At 42.5% G+C, this 21,181-nt stretch overlaps 1 protein-coding gene and 2 long non-coding RNA genes across 4 annotated transcripts in view; 1 reads left to right on the forward strand and 2 right to left on the reverse strand.

Annotated features, from left to right (window-relative positions):
• Positions 1 to 21,181, reverse strand: part of LOC119489993 (metabotropic glutamate receptor 4-like) — a 219,913-nt gene that overhangs the window by 145,337 nt on the left and 53,395 nt on the right. For both annotated transcript variants that reach the window (XM_037773083.1, XM_037773084.1), the window contains exon 2: positions 17,103 to 18,093. In XM_037773083.1, the coding sequence (XP_037629011.1) occupies positions 17,103 to 17,627 (525 nt within the window). In that variant the 5' untranslated portion in view covers positions 17,628 to 18,093. The remainder of the gene's footprint in view (positions 1 to 17,102; positions 18,094 to 21,181) is intronic.
• The window catches only part of LOC119489996, a 196,135-nt gene that overhangs the window by 111,799 nt on the left and 63,155 nt on the right, over positions 1 to 21,181 (forward strand). The gene's annotated exons all lie outside the window — the stretch shown is intronic.
• Positions 2,043 to 15,947, reverse strand: LOC119489997. The gene is made up of 3 exons (XR_005207304.1): positions 15,549 to 15,947; positions 12,517 to 12,523; positions 2,043 to 2,053 (listed from the first exon to the last, which is right to left on the reverse strand). It is a non-coding gene; the product is annotated as an uncharacterized LOC119489997 (long non-coding RNA).

Below are 21,181 nucleotides of genomic sequence, written 5' to 3' on the forward strand. Positions count from 1 at the left end.
TAGAGGAGGAAACAGTGTAATGATGTTACAGAGCCACAAAATCTGCAGAGATTGGACCATAGAATGTATATAAGAAGTGGACGTAGTCACCATGTTGTCGCCCATTGGTTTGTGGGCTGTCATTTTGAAGCCTCAAGTTTGGCATTTTGGCCGTTGCCATCTTGGTTTTTTACCAGAAGTGACATTAGAAGGTGGAGCTAAGTACAACCGAGCGATATTTTTAGACGACCAAAAAGGTTATTACTAACTTTCATAAACTGAAAACACACTGTGAAAAGGTTAAAATTGTTAGACGAAAGCACAGACAACTGCCAGACCAGGCATACCCTGCTGTATGGCCTATTTGACTGTAAATGGGACCATAATTTACTAAATGAGCATCATTCTGCATTGAAAAACACTTGAAACTAGTGATTGAGACCATAAACTCATGTTTACAATGTTTACTGAGGTAATAAATCAAGTGAGAAGTAGGCTCATTTTCTCATAGACTTCTATACATTGCAACCAGAGGAGTCGCCCCCTACTGGCTAGAGTACCAAAGAATGGAAGTTTATGGCACTTTCACATTGGCTTCACGTTTCAGACCCGGAGGTTGTCTACTGGGTTGGACTTTGACACGAGAAACCATTGTTCACATCCTGTTTCCGAGCAACAATCATTGTTGATTTCTTTTAACCATGATCATGATCTTTCCCCAACCCTAAACAAGTCGTTTATGTGCCTAAACCTAACCAAACCTTATTTTGTTGTTTAAATTTGAGGACTTGTTGCTATAACTTCATAAATCTGAAAGCTACCGTAAGAAATATGACCACCACTTTTGTGTGTACATTATCTGCACCTGTACATCTGGCCCAACCCTAACAATTGTTGTTTCATACTAGTTTCACCTTAGAGTTGAATAACTTTTGTTCACCAACAACCATTCATCTACTGTAGCAAATCAAATTCTGCAAAAATCTGTTCTTAATCCTCAAATGTGTCTTCAAAAAGATCATTTGAGTGCAAATCAACAAAAAGGTAACAATAAAATAATATTTTACACAACAAGGATTTTTGGCAACATTCATACTTTTTACAACTTGTCAACACGACACAGAAGTGCTTTCTGATCTGACGCCCTGACGTCATTTTTCTGTTGTTCCTTTCAAAACCGTTGAAAAATAGCAGTTTCATGATGTGTCAACGGTATGGTTAAGGTTTGGTAAAGTTTAGGCACAAAAACGACTTGATTAGATTTAGGAAAGCATCATGGTTTGGATTAAAATGAGTACTTTGTTAAGGTTAGGGGAGCTTTGTAGTCATGGTGACAATAATAAACACATGTTTAAGGCTAGAGTTCGGTTGTATGCCTCCGCCAATCAGTCAAGTTGCAGTTTACATCCACGCATGTCCAAAATGTCATCACTTCATCTTTTTATCCAATTTGTGTGAAATTGTCATAATCAGCATATGAATTATTGAGCCATGGCTGTCACGTGAAGGCATAAAAAACGTTGACCCGTGGTTGGAAACGAACACCGACTGCCTGTTAAAGTACGACATTTTATCGATCTCATCTCCCAACCTTGTCCTCCTTCTTTGCTTCCGTCATAATTACCACGCCAGCTAAAAGGCTTTCTCACATGAACATGAACGTATGTTGCTTTGGGGGCACTTGTTGAAACGACTGATGGCGTAATTTTTCTTGGGATGAGAAACCTCAATCCAAAGTAATACAGCCTCAAACAATTTCTAATTATACAAACGATCCTCCGACATTATTATCATTGAGGCACGTGTCGAATTCCACTTTCACACATAAAGTACTTAAATACTTCATCGGTAGCCTGAAAGCGCAAAACCATCATCTATATCGCAACTAAGATTAGATAAGATGACCTACAAGATATGTTACATCAGAGGGCAAACTGTATGTTTAACTGTGTAACAAATGGTATTATATGAGACAGATCAGCGGTGACTAATACAAAGTACCTCAGGATACAAAACACTACTTCAACGTGAAATACAAAATGCTGGTTCCTGAGAACAAGATTTCACAAAGAATCTGTGGCTGAGTGGCCTCAGGAGAGATGACTATTATTCTTTTTTATGCTTATTGCTGTTATTGTCCGGGCTACTAATCAAAACTAAGGGTCTATTGGTACCATGAAATTATACTGGAGTTTAAGCATTCAAACTGCCCACAGATTGTATTATTATTGATATACCATTCCATAATGAGGATTTAGGGAATCATCCTCAGAGAAGGAGTCAGGGGGCAGAGATGTTTACGGCTTGCCGCTATTATGTAATAGTCATCTAAAGGTTAATATCAACATGTCACCTTTCTGAGAAATCAATAGCAATGTGTTCCAATTATGCTCGGTACACGTTCAAACACCGACTTCCAGACGAGGTAAACATGTTAGGAAATGAGTCATGTTGTCACACCAGCTTGAAGACGCTGGGTCAATATCCAGGTGTGTGTTTGTAACGTAAGGTCTTCTTATCTTGATAGCTTGATGATTGCAGGTTAAAGAAACAAGGTGACGGGATGGTGACAAACGGACAGCTAGTCCGTGAGGATTTATCGAGTGAGGAAGCCTTTGAGACGATAATTAGCCTGTAAATGAGAATTGATCCCTCTTCTGCCAGCTGGTGATGTGAATGTGTACAAATATTTGGAGAGCATGCATGATTGGCTTCCGCATTATGCCGCAGCCAGTCTCATTGGACGCTGGTTTTAAATATCAACTGACTTCGTAAAATGGCAGCAACTGTAAAGCCATGCAAATAGTCTCTTTCCTCGATGGCAGCGCTCCACCTTTGCACTGCTGTAGAAACAGAAATCTGGAAGAGCTCAAGGGAATCATAATAGGAGAAAATGTAAACAAATTCACGAGACTAGTGGGACCATCTGGTGTAAGAACATAGAAATTTATACTGGAGCTTCAGGACTCAAGATGTAATGAGTCTGAATGTTTAAAAAATCTGAATAGATGAATAGTGTACTGCCACTATAGAGCTGTTTTTCCTCATCTCATCGTTGCCTGTTGGCATACATACAGTAAATATCAACTGTCACAGTCACTGAAACCATTTCATTTGTGTCTTTTTTTGTCAGCTTGTTGTGGTTTTTCACATCCATCGGCGTTTTGAAATAGGAAAACAACTGCATAATTGTTTTTCTTGGCACGTCTCTAAAAATCTTTTCTAAAAGAGAGGATGAGCAAATTATTCTTGAGCTAATCAAAGCCCCACTCATCGCATGGATCCACCGCTTTAAAAAAATTAAAAGTTAAATTATGTCTCTGGAGCATGTTTTGAATATATTTCGAAGCATTGGGCGAGATTAAGTTAATCAATTTCAATGATTTCTGCCGAGAAAATCAATGGCATTAATGTAGACGTACTTTAGTAGAAATTCCTGACACCAGTACTACATCCTCATTAGATCGTCCTGGTGCTACACTGCTAACTGCTGCACATTGATAGAACTGTGGGAAATTATGGTTTTGAAGTCTCTTGCATTTCACAGAGTTTATATTTGTTTAATTAATAGATTTCTGACATTCTAATTAAATATCACTGAAAGCAAAACGTAGCTAGGTCTTGGTATCTTGTATCTTTTCTAAGTATCAAGTATGACTATAAGCCTGGTTGGTAGATTGTGGGCAAAACCCTCATATCCAGTATCGGTATCAGTGCATCATCTGCATGTTGTGGTGGGTGTTAGTGAATTTTTAGCAATGCTAGCGGCGCATCAAGCAAAGGCAATGTTTGTGAGTTCGTCACTTGGTCAGCAACTTTGGACCCGACTGAAATATCTCAACAATTATTGGAAGGATTGCCATGAATATGTGAGCAAACATTTGTGTTCTCCAGAGGATGAACCCTAATAACCCTGTTGATCCCCAGATTTTTCTTCTAGCGCCACAAGCCGGTCAAAGTTTTCACTTATCCAGTAAATGATCCCAATATCTACTGGATGGATTGGCACAAAGCTTTGTACAGATATTCATGATTCCCACAAGATAAATTATATTAACTGGTGATCCCTTAAAAGGTAACTTTGGTATTTTTCAACCTATTTTCACATGTTTTTGTGTCGAAGTGACTAATAGGGACAACATTTTCTGAAATTGGTCTAGAATCGAGGGAGAGCGCTGTAGACAGCAGCTGCTCACGGGCTTCAATATGGTTCTATTGGGGCAAGCTGGCACCATCATTTACGTCCAATAAAAGTGCTTGTTTTTGCCAAGACAGACTCTGATTGTTAGTGTCTGACAACATTATGGAAAGAGTCTCACTCAAGGAGAAGTCTCGTTCTGAAATCTGGCAAGGTGACGTGTTGCCGGAAGACAACGGTGGAAACGTGGAATACATCCAAGGTGGAAACGCTGCGAGTGCCTGCCGGGCAGAGTTTGTTGTGTTGGAGTACAGAAAGTGTAGCTTAGGGTTATCTAAAAGATTTATAATGTCATGGCTGAATATTTAGATGATTTCAATAATGTGGATGAGGCCTATGAATTTGATGGCTGTCCGTATTTATTCGAGCCAGAGTATACAGATATTCAGATTTCACAACAAGACTCCTCCTTAAGTGGGAATAACGGTGAAAAAAAGGTTTTATTTTTCTGTAGGGTTCTTTCCATAATGTTGTCAGACACTTATAATAACAATCTGAGTCTGTCATTGGCAAAAACAAGCACTATTAGTGGACGTAACGTTACATTGATGCTGCTCACTTGCGCTCGCAGCTCGTTTTACAGGGTTGTCTTTCAATACTGGAACAATTTCAGATATTGTTGTCCCCATTAGTCACTTAAACACAAAAACAGGGGAAATTTGGGCCCAGGTTGAAAAAATACCAAATATATCCAATACTTTGGTTTATAACTAAATACCTGCAAAACTAAATGACATTCTTATCAGCCTCAGCTGTACTTTGTTTGTTTGTTGTTGTTTTAGTGCTAATTATCAAATGTGAGCATGCTAACATATTAAGCTAAGATGCTGAACAAACATTATATCTGCTAAATACCAGCATGTCAGTCATTAAGCATGTTAGCGTGGCTGTTTTTTTCTGTAGGGCTGTGCAGCAAAATGCATTGTATGGACGATCAAGTTCACTGAATATACAGTAGAGGAAGAAATAGGAAAAAGATCTTGTAAGGAGTGCCACAATAGCACTCTTTGCTCACATCAATTGCCGCATATGAAATATAATGTCGATTTTTGTCCTTACTAGGGCATTAAGTACTATGACATTCATAATAGCTGTCCCTTTACAATGTATCACAGTGCTGCTGAGCACAAAACAAAATGTTAGAAGTATAGAATTTCAAAGTCATAGCTTGTATGTTGTGTTTTCATGGTGAATCCCAACCGCCTCTGACCAGAAAGCGAGTCCCTTTGTGTGACACAGCGGTGACTCATGGGAGCCTCCATGGTGTTGTCTCATGGGTTGAGGGGCTGGATGATGTCCAAGCTGCTTAGCCTGAAGGCGGCCAAACTTTCTCTTCCTGTCCCCGCTGCAGGGTAGGCTCAAGATATCGGCTGGCATTAAGCTGACAGAACAATCCCTTTAAGAGCTCGGGCAACTTTACAATGGCCGTATGAAATCTTTATTATACTGACCTTTTCTTGCTCGTGTGTTTTATATTTATTAGTAAAGAGCAGAACACATAAACTGCTGCTGTGCTGAAATTAATACATAAGTGAGCTCTCAGCTCATCACTCATTTTTCCCCAGCTGACACCGTCACTGCTCAAGTTGAAGAAAAATAAAAATCGTTCTCCCACAATCAATACGGAAGCTGTCATGGCACCATTGATTACTTCTTATTTAAATCTGCTTGAGCTACTCAAGGTTTTTCTGTTTTCTCTTCCTTGTGGTGTCAAGCCTTTGTTTGAGTCTGAGTAAATTTCAAGCAGCACAGCCTCAACACAGCAGGACAGTGATGGATTGTTGGGTTGATGGTGAGATTATGCAGGTGAGACAGCTCCAAGCCTTTAATCCCACGCTCTTTTCAGGGAAGCAATGTGATGCCTGTGCTCTGTTTGTTCTGTTCTGAAGATGCAATTTTTTTTTTCTTCTTCTTCTTTTAAACTTTTTAAAAGTCAGAGCAGGGTGCCGGATGCATCTAAATGTTAGACATTGGAGGATTGCAACCACTGTGGTATAGCGACAGCTCCGATATAGAGAGTATAAGCAAACACTGTTGGTGTTTATGTTGTGCTCTTAATTCGTTGTCCCTCTTGGCTTTCACAGCAATGCTCAGCAGAATGAAATAATACATTTAAAAAATAAAAGACATTGTTCCCCTCCTGCCAGCATCCCCTCAGTGGGCCTGCTAGTGCACACTAATTAAATGCCAGAAATTAATTTGAGAGAAACCTAACATATCGAGAAAGAGAATGCACAGGAGGAGGCAGACACACAGTAGCTTATTGTCGCTGTGCTTGGTGATTACCAGCAGTGGTTCGGGTTGCCTGTAGAGGGATTTGCAAACGGCAGGAGAAAGGGGATAAAGTAGTGCCAAGAATAAAAGGCAAAGGCTCCAGGCAGCCTTCACTCATGACCGTCCATGAGAATTGACCGCCCGGGTTTGCGCGGGCAAAGTGAGTTGAGTCGAAACTAATCCTGAACTAAAGGAGCTGCTCCTTTTGTGGTCAGAGCATGGTAGATGGGAGACGTCTGCAATACGGGGTCAAGTTAGACAGCTCATGGAATTGGTCTGTTCAGTTGTAAAAGTCAAGTTGAGGGGCACAGATAAGATCGTGGAAGCCCACTGGTCTGTGAACAAACTGAAAACAACTGCTTGTTTTTAAGGCATTTCTTTTGATTCACTTCCCTGTTTGTTTGTGTCGGATGGATTCTCCGGGTGTGGGAATTTCATGGGTTTTTGTTGGGCATGGGTGGGTGGATTTCAGGGAATAGGCTGCGTGAATGAGCTAATGTAGCGTAGTGCGCACCAAATTACACTTTGCACAGAATGGGAGCTTAGTCAGAATCAATTCTCCCATCCAGACTTCTCTCTCTCCTCACTTACCACCCAGTTCCACTTTGTTGAGGCTCTGTGAAGGTGACAGGGCACACCTTGGAGCACTGTCCAGGTGTGATAAAGCACTAACAAGTCAGAGTGTAGCGTTTCACTCAACTACACTCTGAGGAACGTAAGAACCATGGAATACAACTTCAAAATATGCCTTGCTTATGTTGTGATTACTGAGAGTCAGTGGAGATCTGACCACACTGTAACCTCTTCTTGAAAGGAGGTCAGGTGGTTGAACCTTTGCCATCTTAAAGCCACCAGACCTCTGATGGAGTCCACATGTCCATTAATCCAGAAGACATCCTGAACTGATTGATATTTTTATATGAGCAATGGGTCAAATGACTTTGTAACAAACTTGCAGAAGTATTACCAAGCTCTGCAGTCTCGCCCAGCAACTTTACTGTTTTGATTAAGACTGATCGCTCTCATCAACCTCATCTCCAGCAGGCAGCTATTTTCAGCAAAAGAAAGCTCGAAAACACACTGTAGGCTATTCTAAATCTTGCCCAGCAGAAAACAGCAGAGTTAGTAAACTAGCTGGTGAACATAGTGGAGCACTTGGTAACTAAATAGCCAAATATTTCACGCAGGAGTTGGTGGAGACCAAAACTGAGCAAAAAGGAGAGTGAATATTGGACTTGGAATGATGCTAATGTTGCTCCATATCTGAGGGATGTGTAAATAGGCAACTGTTTGCCTATTTTACCTTCATGGCAAGACGAATAGATGGAGCATGACGAGTGAAAGTAAAAAGCAGATGTGTGCATATATTTGATAGCCTCTAAAGCTTTCAGCGTGTCTTCACTCAACATGATCTCATACCTACTCGTCATACTTTACTTCTTTTGCATAGTATCTTGATGAAGAATGTTCGCCCATGGTTGACATTGTGAAACGGTCACAGTTAATGTTGTAACACGTGGTTAACGTTGTGAAATTGTGGCGGTCAGGTTTAGGCAACAAAACGACTTGATTAGAGATAACATCATGGTTTGGCATAAAATGAGCACATTTGTAACGTAACTTAAACTACAGGCGTAAGGTCATGTGACTCAGTGTCGTAGCGTCACATGACTTAACGTCTTCAGTAAAAATCCCTCAACTCGGGATTTCACATGGGATGCAAACTGCGGTCCCCTGAGTAAAAGTCCTGTGTTTGTTTGACCCATCCACCACCCCTCGCACAACGTATCCTCATACAACGGTTTATATGATATCTTACAAAAAGTTATTCTTCGTTTTTTTGTGAGTTATTCTTTGAATTTCCAGCATCATGTGACGCACGTGTCAATTTCCACTACAGTCTTTTCAAAATAAACTTCCGTCTTCACAGGAAACAACTTGGTTAGGTTTAGGCAACAAAACTACTTAGTTAGGTTTTGGAAAAGATCGACTTGGTTAGGTTTAGGCAACAAAAATGCTTAATTACGTTTAGGAAAAGATAGTGGTTTGGGTTAAAATAACTCCGGAAGTGGTGTAATTTAAGAATGGATGCATTACGTGACAAATAAATCCACGTTGACTTCTGGCTTCACACAGGGTACAAACACCGGTCTCCTGGGCGAAAGTCTGGTGTTTTTTGACCTACCCATCCACCTTGACCTCTTCCCTATGCATGGGTTTACATTAGAGATAGTTCAAAGCCCGGTGCATCTCATACGGATGCTAAAGGGTGCCTTCTGCGTCGGTATCAAGTCGCCGAGCACCACAAACCTTGGTATTTGACGCCATGGGAGTGAGAGCAGGCTGCTTCACTGGAGGCTGATGAGGCAATCCAACACAGTGAAATGCTGAGGAGGAGTAAGGCGCTGTGCCTGAGGGCCTCTGCCTCCGTCTCTTAATGAGGGAAGAGAGAGGCGGATGCAAGGTCTCCTCTTCACAGACAGCACACCAGGCAACTAGTCAACCCTCTTCTTTCTGCTCAGTCTATACCTCGCTACCACCTCTGCTCTCCTCACTCAGTCTGTCCCCACAGTTCCAAGCTCACTCCTCCTCATAGCAGATACTTAGTCCTGCAGACCGACTGTGCCTGCTTGTACCTAATTTAGTGAGCTGCTGTGTGGAAGTTGCCCGAGCTACCACCCTCTTTGTCTGAAAGCTTATGATTGTCTCAGCAAGGCAACTATGATACTTGAAACACAGTGCATGTTCCTGCAGTTTCTGACTGCCGCAGCAATATCCCTCAAGCCAGTCAGTGGAGCTGTTTTCAGTGATGTATAAGAGACACAATCAAAAGCCCGGGGCTTTAATTACCCTCGGCCCGTCTCGAGTATCATAAGCAACCAACCACTAATCACCACACAAGTGCTGGTGCACTTTGCTCCTGCTTATGTAGCAGTATAAAAAGCCAGCCGATGAAAACAGACCAAGAGCTGGACGCAGTGATGAGGGCATGCAGAGAGGGAGCTTTCAACCCCAATCCCTGAGCGTAAATTACGTAACAATATAGTAAAATATTCATGACACACCATGGGGACGGAATCCTGCCTGCTCTGAAGTGCTGAGCAAACACTTCGCCCTCAGCCACTCTAAGACTGTGAGGAGGATAAGGAAAAGCCCCAAAGTATAGGAACTGGAAAACAATTGCGAGTATGAAGCCAGTAACAGTCGGGAAATAATTGTTTTTCTCATGAGGAAGGCAAGCTGCATTAACAGCATTGATACCAAAATGATATTGGTATATTATGTTTATTGTATGCTTTCATGCGTGTGCTCTTTGTGTTTATTAAAACATAAAATAATCATGAAAATTTGATGAAGCAACTTTTAAAGAAAAGCACACACACAGCATGAAAAGAAACAAACAGAGCTGCAACAAACCAGCAGACCTACTGTAAAGCCACAAGCAGCTACTGACCAGCACATAAAACCTCATATCGGCTTATTAATGTTTTAAATATTTTTTTTCTACAAAAAAATCTAGTGGCTGTAATATAAGCAAAAAAAATCATAATCTTGAGTTTCAATCCAGCAGTTCAGGTGATGAAAGAAGCCATACTTTTGAAGTCATTAGAGGGAAGTGAACAGTGAGACTCTCCTCGCCACTCAAGGGAGTCCTACTTATGGTTTTATGCGACTTTAACGATGGAGAAAAGAGCCGGAACCTGCCGAGCCGCGCCATGGAAGAGTACAACCTTAGCTTTACTTATTAGTCAATATCCTTACGGGTGACGGCAAGCACAGAGGATTGCACGTGATTGCAGCGGTGGTTTCTGATGGGTCTTGCTGACTTTTACACTCTGGAATTCAAATGTTTATTTCGAATTGAATTCAAGCTTATAGTGAGAAATATTCAAAGGAAAAATCCACTCTAGGATATTCAGACATTGTTAATGTCATCAATCTGTTATCTGTAGGCCAGGGGTGTCAAACTCATTTTAGTTTATGAGCCGGACCAGTAAACCATTGCATAATAACCTATAACCTCCAAATGTTTGCAGTTCTTTTAGTGTAAAGAGGTACAAGTAGGATACTGTCTGAAAACCTCCTCAATAAATGAACAGTCCATTTACAAAACAGATGATGAACAACCAGAGATGTCTCAATCTCTCGGCTACTCTCAATTTTCTGAAACCTGCCAACAAATCATTTACCTTCTCTGTTCTCAGTTGTACTTGTAAGAGTCTGTAAGTGGCACCGAATATTATATTCCTTGAGCACTGAAAGGTGCTGTGAACACACCAAGCACACTGGCTTCCCATTTACCTCTGTGAACAAATAGGAACTGATCCATTTTTCTTGGAACACCCAACACTCTGTGTACATTTTCTCCTTTTTGATGAAGACATTTTCCACCGGCGGCTCCTGCGTGAGCAGTAGCCTACGCTTGACAGTGATGTGTCACGTCGCCTGTATGTAAGCATGGTGCATTTTACTGAAAAATTGGAATTTATGACTTCTCTGCAATTTTCACACTTTGCAAACTCATCCAATAGGCCAGATTGGACCCTTTGGCGGGCCGGGTCTAGCCCCTGAGCCATATGTTTGAAACCCCTCCTGTTGGCTATTCTGTGAGTTATTTTATTTTGAACATACCCACTCTCCCTCAGCTCATCTTCCTCTGCTTCACTCAGTGATTACCTGCATTTCCCACAATGCCTTTGGAGAATTTGCCAGAGAATGAGCATAAACTTTGTTCCCAACCCACCAGGAGTTCACGCATTTCCAAAAAAGAAAATGAAAACTCGGCCAACTTAATGTCCAATACGCTTTATCACTCTAATTTGCATTTTAACAGTGGGAGAAGCTCTAAATAGCCTACCGCTTTGTGGGTTCTTATTTTTGCAATAATAACGCATCCCCTCGGAGCACAACCACCACTAAAATAATAACGTAAATGTTACTACAAAAGGCTCATTCTTCTAAAAAACATCACCTGAACAAAATACCAGTATTAAATCAAACAATGCAATCAAGTTAATTCAAATATAATGCAACACAGGGTGGTGTATTTTAGAGGTAATGAGCTAAATTAAGCACAGTGGGAACATTTTATCAACTTGTTTACATAATTAAAGTTGTTCACCTGAAGATTAAATCCTGAAGAGAAAATTATAGAAACAAGAACACAAATTAACCAAAACAAGGAGGTGATATGCATCTAGTTCACTACAATAAGCTGAAATACAAGCACAAGATTTTCCTCATGGATATGCAATATCATCTTGTGAGTGTAGTCTTAATAATGTTAAGAATATTAAACCCAGTATTACTCTTTTCACCTGGGGCCACTTCCGGGCCCCATGCAAATCACATTTCAGTGTGATTCATGATGCATTGTTCCGCCTGTCGAGTGCAAAACAGAAGATAAGTCGATTAAAGGCTTTTAAAGCCTCACAGTTCTCTACAATGTTTATTTGAAATACTACAGGTTTGAATATCTAAAGAACGATGTTTTAAGAAAGGTCGCCAGCAGTGTTGTGACTGGTTCTGCTTTTTATTCGCAATTATCTACTTGGCATTTGATGTAAGATTATGAAAACCAACACTGAGCAAAGAAAGAGAAAGAAGGAAAAAGACGAGCCAATGGGAAACCACGCTGACCTGTTGTGTCTGTTAGATACAGTATTTTCAGTTCAGTGACACAGTCGGGTGTCTGATGAGGCCTTTGTCTCTCAGATTTTAGCTGATTTACTATTCCTTTAGCTGATTGGTGGTGTCCTCAACTCATTGCTGTTGTACATGTCATTATCACAGTGTTACATATTGAAACTGGAGAAACCCTTGCATAATGTTGGGACAATTGTGGGAACAACATGAATCCGGGGAAGTACCGGGAGTAAACAAGTCGCCATTACAATACTTGCATGTTTGAATGCAAGTTGTCCTAAGTGGTGTACAATATTCTACTTTTACCTTTACTTTCTATGCAACGTCACTTTTGATAACAATGTCTACGGGTTTGGGAAGAACCTGGACAGTTCTCAGCTGCCTAACGTTAGCCTGTTAATGTTAGTGGGCAAAGACACTGCGGTGCTGCGGTGGTCCCACAGAATAAATTAATTCAGTCAACTATCTGTGGCATTATTGTGAAATATAACATTAGTTGCTCTAACCAGGGCAACCTAATGACCACAAAGTAAACATCATTAATCGGTCGGCATTAGGGCTGACCCGAATGCTTCGAAGATTCAAAACTTCGACCATTGCCATGGTAATTGACGTACAAATCAGTATCCGAATGCTTCGTTGGTGTTTTATATAATAAAATGTATATAAATCTCCAAATAGCCCATGAAATAAAGAAAAATCCCACATTATTCATTATTCATATTCAACATTCAAAGCCCAAAACAATGGTATTCGGGAAAGCTCTAGTCAGCATCACAATCAGAACACGTACAAAGTGTCTGCTAACCGTATTAACTGGTGACGCCGATTGAGTCGTGGTTGCTCGTAGTGACGGCAGCTGTGTCCTCATAAAAGCCATTTTACTTTAATTTAAATACTTACTCATCTGTGTTTATTATCTACGCTGACCATTTACGTACGTTACCACGAGCAACCACGGACGCATTCGTCCTAAAGTCACCAGTTAATAATGTTAGCAGACATCGTAGTAATGGCGGCGTCGCTAGATGGCGGAACACACAAAGCGGTCGCCAGATTCGTCTATACAGATAGTGCCACCATGACCAATCTGCCTGATACCATCTATGTTTTATCCTGGGTGTACTGCCAGATCATGTTGGTGTTCCAAATCAAGCCTGAAATGTGTCATCATCCACTGACTCAGGACTCGAATGCTGGGATGATGTGATCTGTTCATGTACAGACTGAACACCCTGTGATTTTTCTCTGTTAGCCAATGACAATCCACCGTTGGAGGCGGATGCATTTGCACATACTCTATTACCTAAAAGCCTGTTCTTACGCCTTTCCCTCCTTCCATCTGATCCCACTGCTGATGCAGAGCGTCATACAGGAGCAGCTTGTGGTTATTCTGCTGCAGCGCTGTGATATGAAGAACATGCTCAGCTAATGGCTGCTCTCAATACCTCTCAGTGCTTGTATCATGTCAAGGACAGACTGGAGATTCTGGGATTTAACCCAGCAATGGTACATGCCATTCAATGCTCGCGTGACCATCCAAAATAACTTCCTACTGTAGGTAAAGAAAGTGAGGCATGAACTCCTTTGACTCCTGACTTGATTGTCAGCTCCGGATATCAAAGTGCACGTGTCAGCTATCTCTTGCCATGAGTGGTTTGGAGAGCAGTAGTTTTTCTGTAACCATCTTTTGAAATATTGTGTTTCCTGTTTGGAGTGAAGTGGCAGCATCCTGCAGCGTTCTCCTCTGTCCCCTCAGTGGGATTTGTCCGTGCTGTGCTCAAGGCTGTTCGAGCCCACTGGGCAGATACCTTTTAAGGCCATTGTCCATCAAAAACAAAACTATTCCTGCTTGCTCTGACCTCAGCCCAGAGGGAGAATATAACTTGCACACACTTTCAGAGTCTGTTCAGCACTATACTTGCACAAAACTCATTCTCTGCCCGAGATCACTGAGTCTTGTATGGAGCAGCCCAATGCCCTTTAGAGGAATTAATTTGTCCCCACTGCAGGATTTGGAACACACATCAACTCATTGGCAAAAGTCTACCCAAACAGAGGCTTGCCAGTTAGCTGCGTGAAGACGACTCACAAGCCCGTGAGTGGACAGGCCCTCCTCTGGCGGTTTCTTGTGCCCTCTACAAGGAGTCTGGCAGCGAGCCTCGTCTGTTGGAAGATTTGGAGTTTTGGGCCTCTGTGGATACATGAGACCTGTGTGTGGACTCTTCTGCTGGGAGTTAAAGGTGGCATGGTTGGGGTATTCTCACTTCTTGGTGATGTGTTTATGTCTTTCATCCTGCCTGTGCTTGATGCTAAGAATAGAATCAAAGGTGTCAAGACTTTCTGAGCCGTGTTGCTGTCTCCCACACCCTCTGCTTGAGCAGAAAGGCTGATTTGTGGAAACATTCCCCACTGACTTAGTACATATATGAAATAATGATGTGACGGAGAGGACATTTTCCCAACGGTTAATAAACTTGTGACAACACCGTTGTTACCGATCACACCGGACATTTTACAAGAAAAGTTGACGGTCACTATGTGTAGCTCGCTTACTTTGATCTCTACCGTTGGATGGCTGTGTGTCACTCCGGTCCAGCTTTCGCTGCGGGGCCGCAGGGGTCTACCTGGCGTCGCTACGCTGCGCACACTTACTGTGAACGCTTCGGCCTCCTCGCAGCGATAACCTCATTAACATTATGGTTACCTTATATCATTGGGTTTAAATCTAAAATATTGCCAAATAGGCGCGTTTGCTTTCCGCTTCGACACCAAATCCTCTGCCATCTCGCGGTCTGTCAACACTCTCTCGTCCCGTGTGTGTGAAATACAACATTTGCTACTCTGAGCTGAGACGCCGTATGGAGCAGATGCATTCACTTTAAGTTTATAGCGTCCAAAGCTATACAGGAAACACGGGAAAACCCACTAAAAATAGGCCATAGACTCCTTTCCAATTGCGAGTATGCCGTGCCGTTGCACTGGCCTTTCTGTTTTTTATCCTGCTGTGTCACTTTCAGACGCGCCGTCCGGCACCAGAAGCTGGGTTAGAAAGACCATGAAAATGTTTTACTTTTTTTTTTTTTATATCTGTTATGTATTCAGTCTTTCTTTCAAACTCTCAAACCAGAGTTGGTGATTGTTGGAACAATGGCCTAAGACTAACAAAGACGATTTTGCTGAGTTTTGTTTTGTTTCTGTTGAGTTTGAATGTTGTATTTTTTGTTGAGTCTGGTGGCTTTGTGGAGAGCATATAACAGCTGTTTCTTTTCACAACTAACTCTGTGAATTAAGGGTTTATTTTGCCCAAACCAGAGTTGGTGATTGTTGGAACAGTGAAAACACTAACAAAGACAATGAGGTCTATTTAGTTTCTGTCGAGTTTGAATGATAATTGTCCTAATCCCTGTTGATTTTATTTATTATATATTCATGTCGCATAGCATACCACCAGAGAAGGGGCGAAAATTAGCGTGTCCACTCAGGAGTCATGTTTCCATCACTGCCGATTGGAGCTGGAACGGATAAATACCTGTGACTACTGCAGACTCATTTGTTCTCAGGAATGAAAATCGATTGTAACCTTTCACACTGAAGACAAAAGCCAGATGTTAGTGGGTGTTAGTGGGTTTGTTGTCCAGTGGGATAGGAGCTTTAGAGTGCTGTTTCAGCATGCTGACCAAACTATGTTTGTTGTGCTGAGCGATGAGACACTTCCTATGTGAGATATGTCACCAGGTTCCTCTTTGCTCAGCTGTACGAATAATTCTGTGCATCCCCTTGATGGTGAAAGTTGTGTCAGTGACAGGCCTGAGCATGGCACCAGTAAAAAAAACTTGTGGATGTACAGGATGGCTGGATACTTACGCCAGCCTTGTGTTAGGTAGTTCATCCACCACTTTCTAAAAAACGTATTCACCCTCTTGCCCTCTGCTGAGCAACTACTTGGCCCCAGAGTGGCGGCAGGGAGGTGGGAGATTGTTCAATGAATGTAACAGCAGGGAATTCAGGCTTCATCTTCTATAGGGCCCTTTTAAAATGATGGAGCCGGCGTAAATAGAACAATGCTACATATTGTATTTCTTTGCTATTTGAACAACCAATTGAAGCTGTAGTCGTGTTCTCTCCCACTTCAGGAACAGGGAAAGTAACGCCATTATATACGTTATGTCCAGCCCCTATAGGGTTAAATATATTCACATACATGCACCTTTTGTGTCAACAGATTCATACAAGCCCTAGGAGCCCACGGGTTACAATACGTAACCGCCGTCTCCTTACTGCAGCCAGTCTAGCATGAATATTGGTATATTATGGAAAAGAGACAACCTGTTTTGACACAGTCCTTATGCTCATTAGTTCGGCTGTGGCCTGTAGTTTGGTTGGTTTGACGGCACTGAGCAGGTATTACAAAAGCCCTGTCATATATTGTTTATGTGTTGCTCTCATTTGCACATTATATTTGCATCCGCTGAGCCGACACAACGCAGAGGCTCATTTTATGCATTATATTCAGTAGCGGTGCAATGTGCTCGTGGTGCCATGCATGGCTTCCCTGAATTAATTAGAGGAAGGCAACACTAAGGACTCTCGGCAAATTAATGTCATTAGTGAGGAGAATTATGGTGTAATTATCAGATCCGGGTTTTCTGGACAGTGGGGGGAAAAAGATGTCTGAAACTAATGTGATTCAAGCTTGTGAGGAAATTAAAAAGGTCATAAGGAAAGCAATAAGAACACGGACTGGGTAATGCTGAATGATAAGTGTTTGTGTGTGCATGTTTATTCCATTTAAGTGGTTACAATGTGGTGATATTGACTCGGCGTCAGATTCAAAGTTTGCTTTTTGTTTATTATTGTTTCCAACTGAAAGTTCTCCAAAAAATATGTTGCTGTGAATATCCTGCAGGGAATACTTTAATATATCCGTGTGCGCTACAACCATGATCAGAAAGACATTGAAGAAAAAGTAAAGTAGGAAGTAGTTGCCGTGGGAGACACTGACCTTGAATAGTCGCAAAATGTTGGCTACCATGATTGACACGGAGCTGGCAGACGCACCAATCACTCCCACCACTCTCTCCGGCTTAGTGATGATGGGCGGCCCTCCGCTGAGACACTTGACATCGGTTGAGTCCTTCTCAATCAATGCCTGGACGAACGTCAGCGACTGCTCCAGAGCATGGGTGTCCCGGGAGCAGGTGTCCAGAATGCGAGCCCCCAGGGTGATATTAGGCAGCAGCTCATTGTCATTATTGATACGATCCAGGGCGAACAACATGGCCTCCAGCCTGTGGATCCCTTTCTCCTTCTTCAGCTCGCCGCAGGCTTTGCCGTCGTTTCCCCTCGCGTGCACTGGGAACAGCCCGCCCAGAGATATGTCCCCATCAATGCGTATTGAATTTAGGTGCGTGTGGCCCGGCATTTTGGGTTTGGCTGCCAAGGCGATGGAGGAATAACAAGCCAGCAGCAGCAGCCAGAAGCAGACACCTCTGTTGCAGCCTCTCTCAAAGCCTCCTCGCAGAGTCATAATGAAAGGCTAAATCCGCATCCAAACACAAATTCAAGTCCTTTGAAAATGAAAGACACACATATACCCACACACACACACACATACACAAATGTCCTGAAGGTTAGCCGCAGTGTTTTTCAGAGCACAGTCGTCTTCAGAAGCCTCTTCTCATGGTTTCTAGCTCTGACACAAACGCGGTAATACTAATTATGCAGCCTCGCTCTCTCTTTATCTCTTTCTTCTCTGCTCCTTGTGTTTCACTCGTTTTTCCTGCACCTGAGAGTGGCAGCTATACGCGCGGTAACTAAACAGCGCAGGGGTGAGCCGAGACGGGAGTCCACAGAGAGGAGCGTTCTCGCAAGGCGAGAACAAAGGTGGAGAGTTAGCCTCTCTTCTCTGCTTCTCCAGGATCACTCGGGTGCATTCGGCGCTCCTCTAGGTCCTTCAGTCATGAGGCGACCCGGCGGGTTCCACAGCAGGGCTCCTGAAAAAAAAAGAGAGGAGAGGTGTTAGACACTTAGGAAAACAGCAGAAAGAGCAACTCTGTATTTTCTACAGAGATGGGAAGTGAAAGATGAAATGGAATTGCATTGATCTGATCAAGAATAGCAATTGGTTTGCCTTGTATCGGTCTCAAACACAGTCCTACTTATGTCAGCAGGTGGGACACAACCTGCTACGTCACACACTCCATTATTTTAATTGATATAATATTCAGAACCGCACATTTGCAAAGGACCGTCACAGAGTTCCAAACTAATTTCCGGCTCCTAAAATTCAAGCTGAAATAATACCATGGACCCAGCACTCAACACAGGAAATCTGTCCTGTGTTGCACCCATGCATCGGCTGCTTTCAGAGCACCGCGATGAATTATTTCTATGTGCCTTGAGCATAACTGATTCGCTGCTGCCTGGCGCCGTTCCACTGACTTCATAACCGCACACCGCTCTCCTCATGTAGATCCTCTCCCGGAGTGTTTTACCAAAAAGGTTATGAAATATATCGCTAAATTAAGAGCAGGGGATTCTGATAATGAAAGAAACAATACTCCTCGGGTTAGGAACACATCTGCTCTTTGCACATCTGATCCCTCGTAGTCTCACCTACTCCTTGTATCAATAGTGGTAATGGGAACTCTCTATATATGTGTGTGTGTTTGTGTGTGGGTGTTCTCTCAACAGCAGGCTCGCTTCCCCCCACAGTGCCAGACTAATAGAGCAGAGGATCTGGACACAGTGGGAGAGTCCCGCAGCGCTGCCTCTCTTTCTCTCTCTCAATTGACCATCACACACACCACATATCTGTCAGGCTTTACTTCCTGCTGCTTTTGTATGCTAACATACAGCCTCCCGCAGTGGTGGTGCGGCCTGGAGCAGAGGACACAGAGGGCAAAAACTCGCTCAGGATCAGAAAGTTGTGCTCCCTTGCAGCAGCAGCTGTCCAACCCATCACTGTGAAGCAGTGCAATTATTTGTGTAGTGGCAAGCATCTTTATCCTCTGTTTGAGTACATATTTGTAGAACTACCTCTCATTGAGGTGTCAAGAGATTTGCCACCACTCATGAATTAAAGACGGCGTTGCCGTCTCTCAGTCGCGTGTGCATCTTTTACTTTGGACATCAAATCAAATAATAAAGACGCGCAGTTCTAACGCTACACAGTGCTGCTCCCTCCCTGTATCCTGCTGGGAACCAAAAGGAGATATTTATATCATTCTGCACAGATCACCCCCCTAAAACACAGTATCCATAATGTATGACCAGTCGCGGCAAAAACATCTCATATAGGGGAAAGCCTAGAAGAAGAGAAGAAGGACGAGGGAAGGGTGGCTAAGCAGGCTTTTGTAAAAAAAAAAAAAAAGGCCAACCTGCTGCACTTGCTCAAAGCGGCGCCACGGGTAATGGTGATGGAGCGACACCTGCTTTTTAACCACCATTACAAAAGCACCATGTCGGAGGAAAATGTTGCGTGGACCGTAATGATACTCCAGAGCAATACTTTGAAAAGATTTGCAGCATGGGTGGCCCGAAAATAGCTTTTTAATTTGACGATTGCATTTCTCTTCGTGGGCATTTGGATAATAATGTTGTTTGATAATTTTCAAAGGGATCATAATCTCAGCCTGGAAATGAAGGAGAAAAGCTGCAGGCAAGGAATTTGCTTCTCATTTCAAAATCACCTTATCCTTCATCATTGTGATTTCAAACTACCATCGGGATAATTGCCGTGCCCCGCTGAAGAAAAACAACCAGATGAATGTCTTCAGTGCTGGACAGCGTTGTGGTAATTGAGTCAGGTTTTAAGAACGAGCTTTGACACCTCAGATGAAGTCCTCGCTGCCTCTCAAGATCCTTTCGGAAAGGGGTGGACAGCAGTGCCCTCTTCACTGTCATCACTCTGTGAAATACTGCGGCAGCTTTACCAGATGTTTAGTTACAAGGCCCAGATGGGCAGAGCAGATAAACATCAGCTGTCTGCAGAGAGCAGGAGTCAGGGGAAATTGCAGAATCCACACAGCAACCGTCTCCCCTCACTGTGACGAGGAGGAACTCCGGCTTCCTCTGCACTCGACCACAGTACCCCCGCTGTTGCGTGCGCTGTTGCGTGCGCTGTTGCGTGCGCTGCTGCGTGCGCTGCCACGCTGACGGCTGACAGAGCTGTAGGGTTTACTCCTCTAAGGGTTTCTCTCAAATGGAATCACACGTTGCCATGGAGTAAACTTTTGAGTATAGTCTTTACTGGAGTTTGTCTACAATATATGAGACAGGGATTCCTTTTTTTTGCTGGCATTTGTGTGCTTTCCACATGGTTGAGTGAGCGGAAACCATTCATTAATGCTACACTATTAAAGTCTGTTTGCTTGTAGGGCGAATTAATCCGATTTCCAACGGTAAATAAAGCCATTTCAGCTATGCGCAGTACATTTTTTTTTGTACTTTAAATTGAAATTGAATATTTCATATAAAGCATCGTCATTGTGGAGAAAGACATCAAGATTTATTTTTTTAGATATTTTAAAATCTATCTTGGTAATTGTTTCCAGAGCAATTAGCTGCATTGAGTTTTTTTTTTTTTTTAATAAAGGCTCTTTTTCAGCAGCGCCACACACTCTGTTCTGACATTTTAATTGAGTGCAATTTACTTAAATTTGTTACAAGCATAGGAAAGTTTTAATGCCCACTAGGGAGATTCTCTCGGGGATTTAACTAAGTATTGGAGAGCTGTAAAAAGATTAAGTGCTAAAAATGAAGGGACACAACTGCCTCTGAAACAGTTAAAACCTCCTCTCTGCCAAACGATCAAAGATTGCCGACAGGAATTCAAAATTTTGAATCACCCTTTGGCGACTCGCCAGCCAACACCGAGGCAGAAAGACAAGCAAACTCCCACCAAGTCAGACTGCTGCTAAGGCAACTCGGCCAACAATTAGCAACAGTGTATAATTTCAGCTATATTATACAGCATCAAAGTAGGAATGCACGATATTGGATTTTTGCCTATATGCTAATATTTTTCAAGTCATTTTAGCCGATTCTGATACCAATAGACGCGCATGTTTTTCCACCTAA

This window comes from Sebastes umbrosus, chromosome 6 (assembly GCF_015220745.1).
Source record: "Sebastes umbrosus isolate fSebUmb1 chromosome 6, fSebUmb1.pri, whole genome shotgun sequence".
In the NCBI taxonomy this organism is placed as follows: domain Eukaryota; kingdom Metazoa; phylum Chordata; class Actinopteri; order Perciformes; family Sebastidae; genus Sebastes; species Sebastes umbrosus.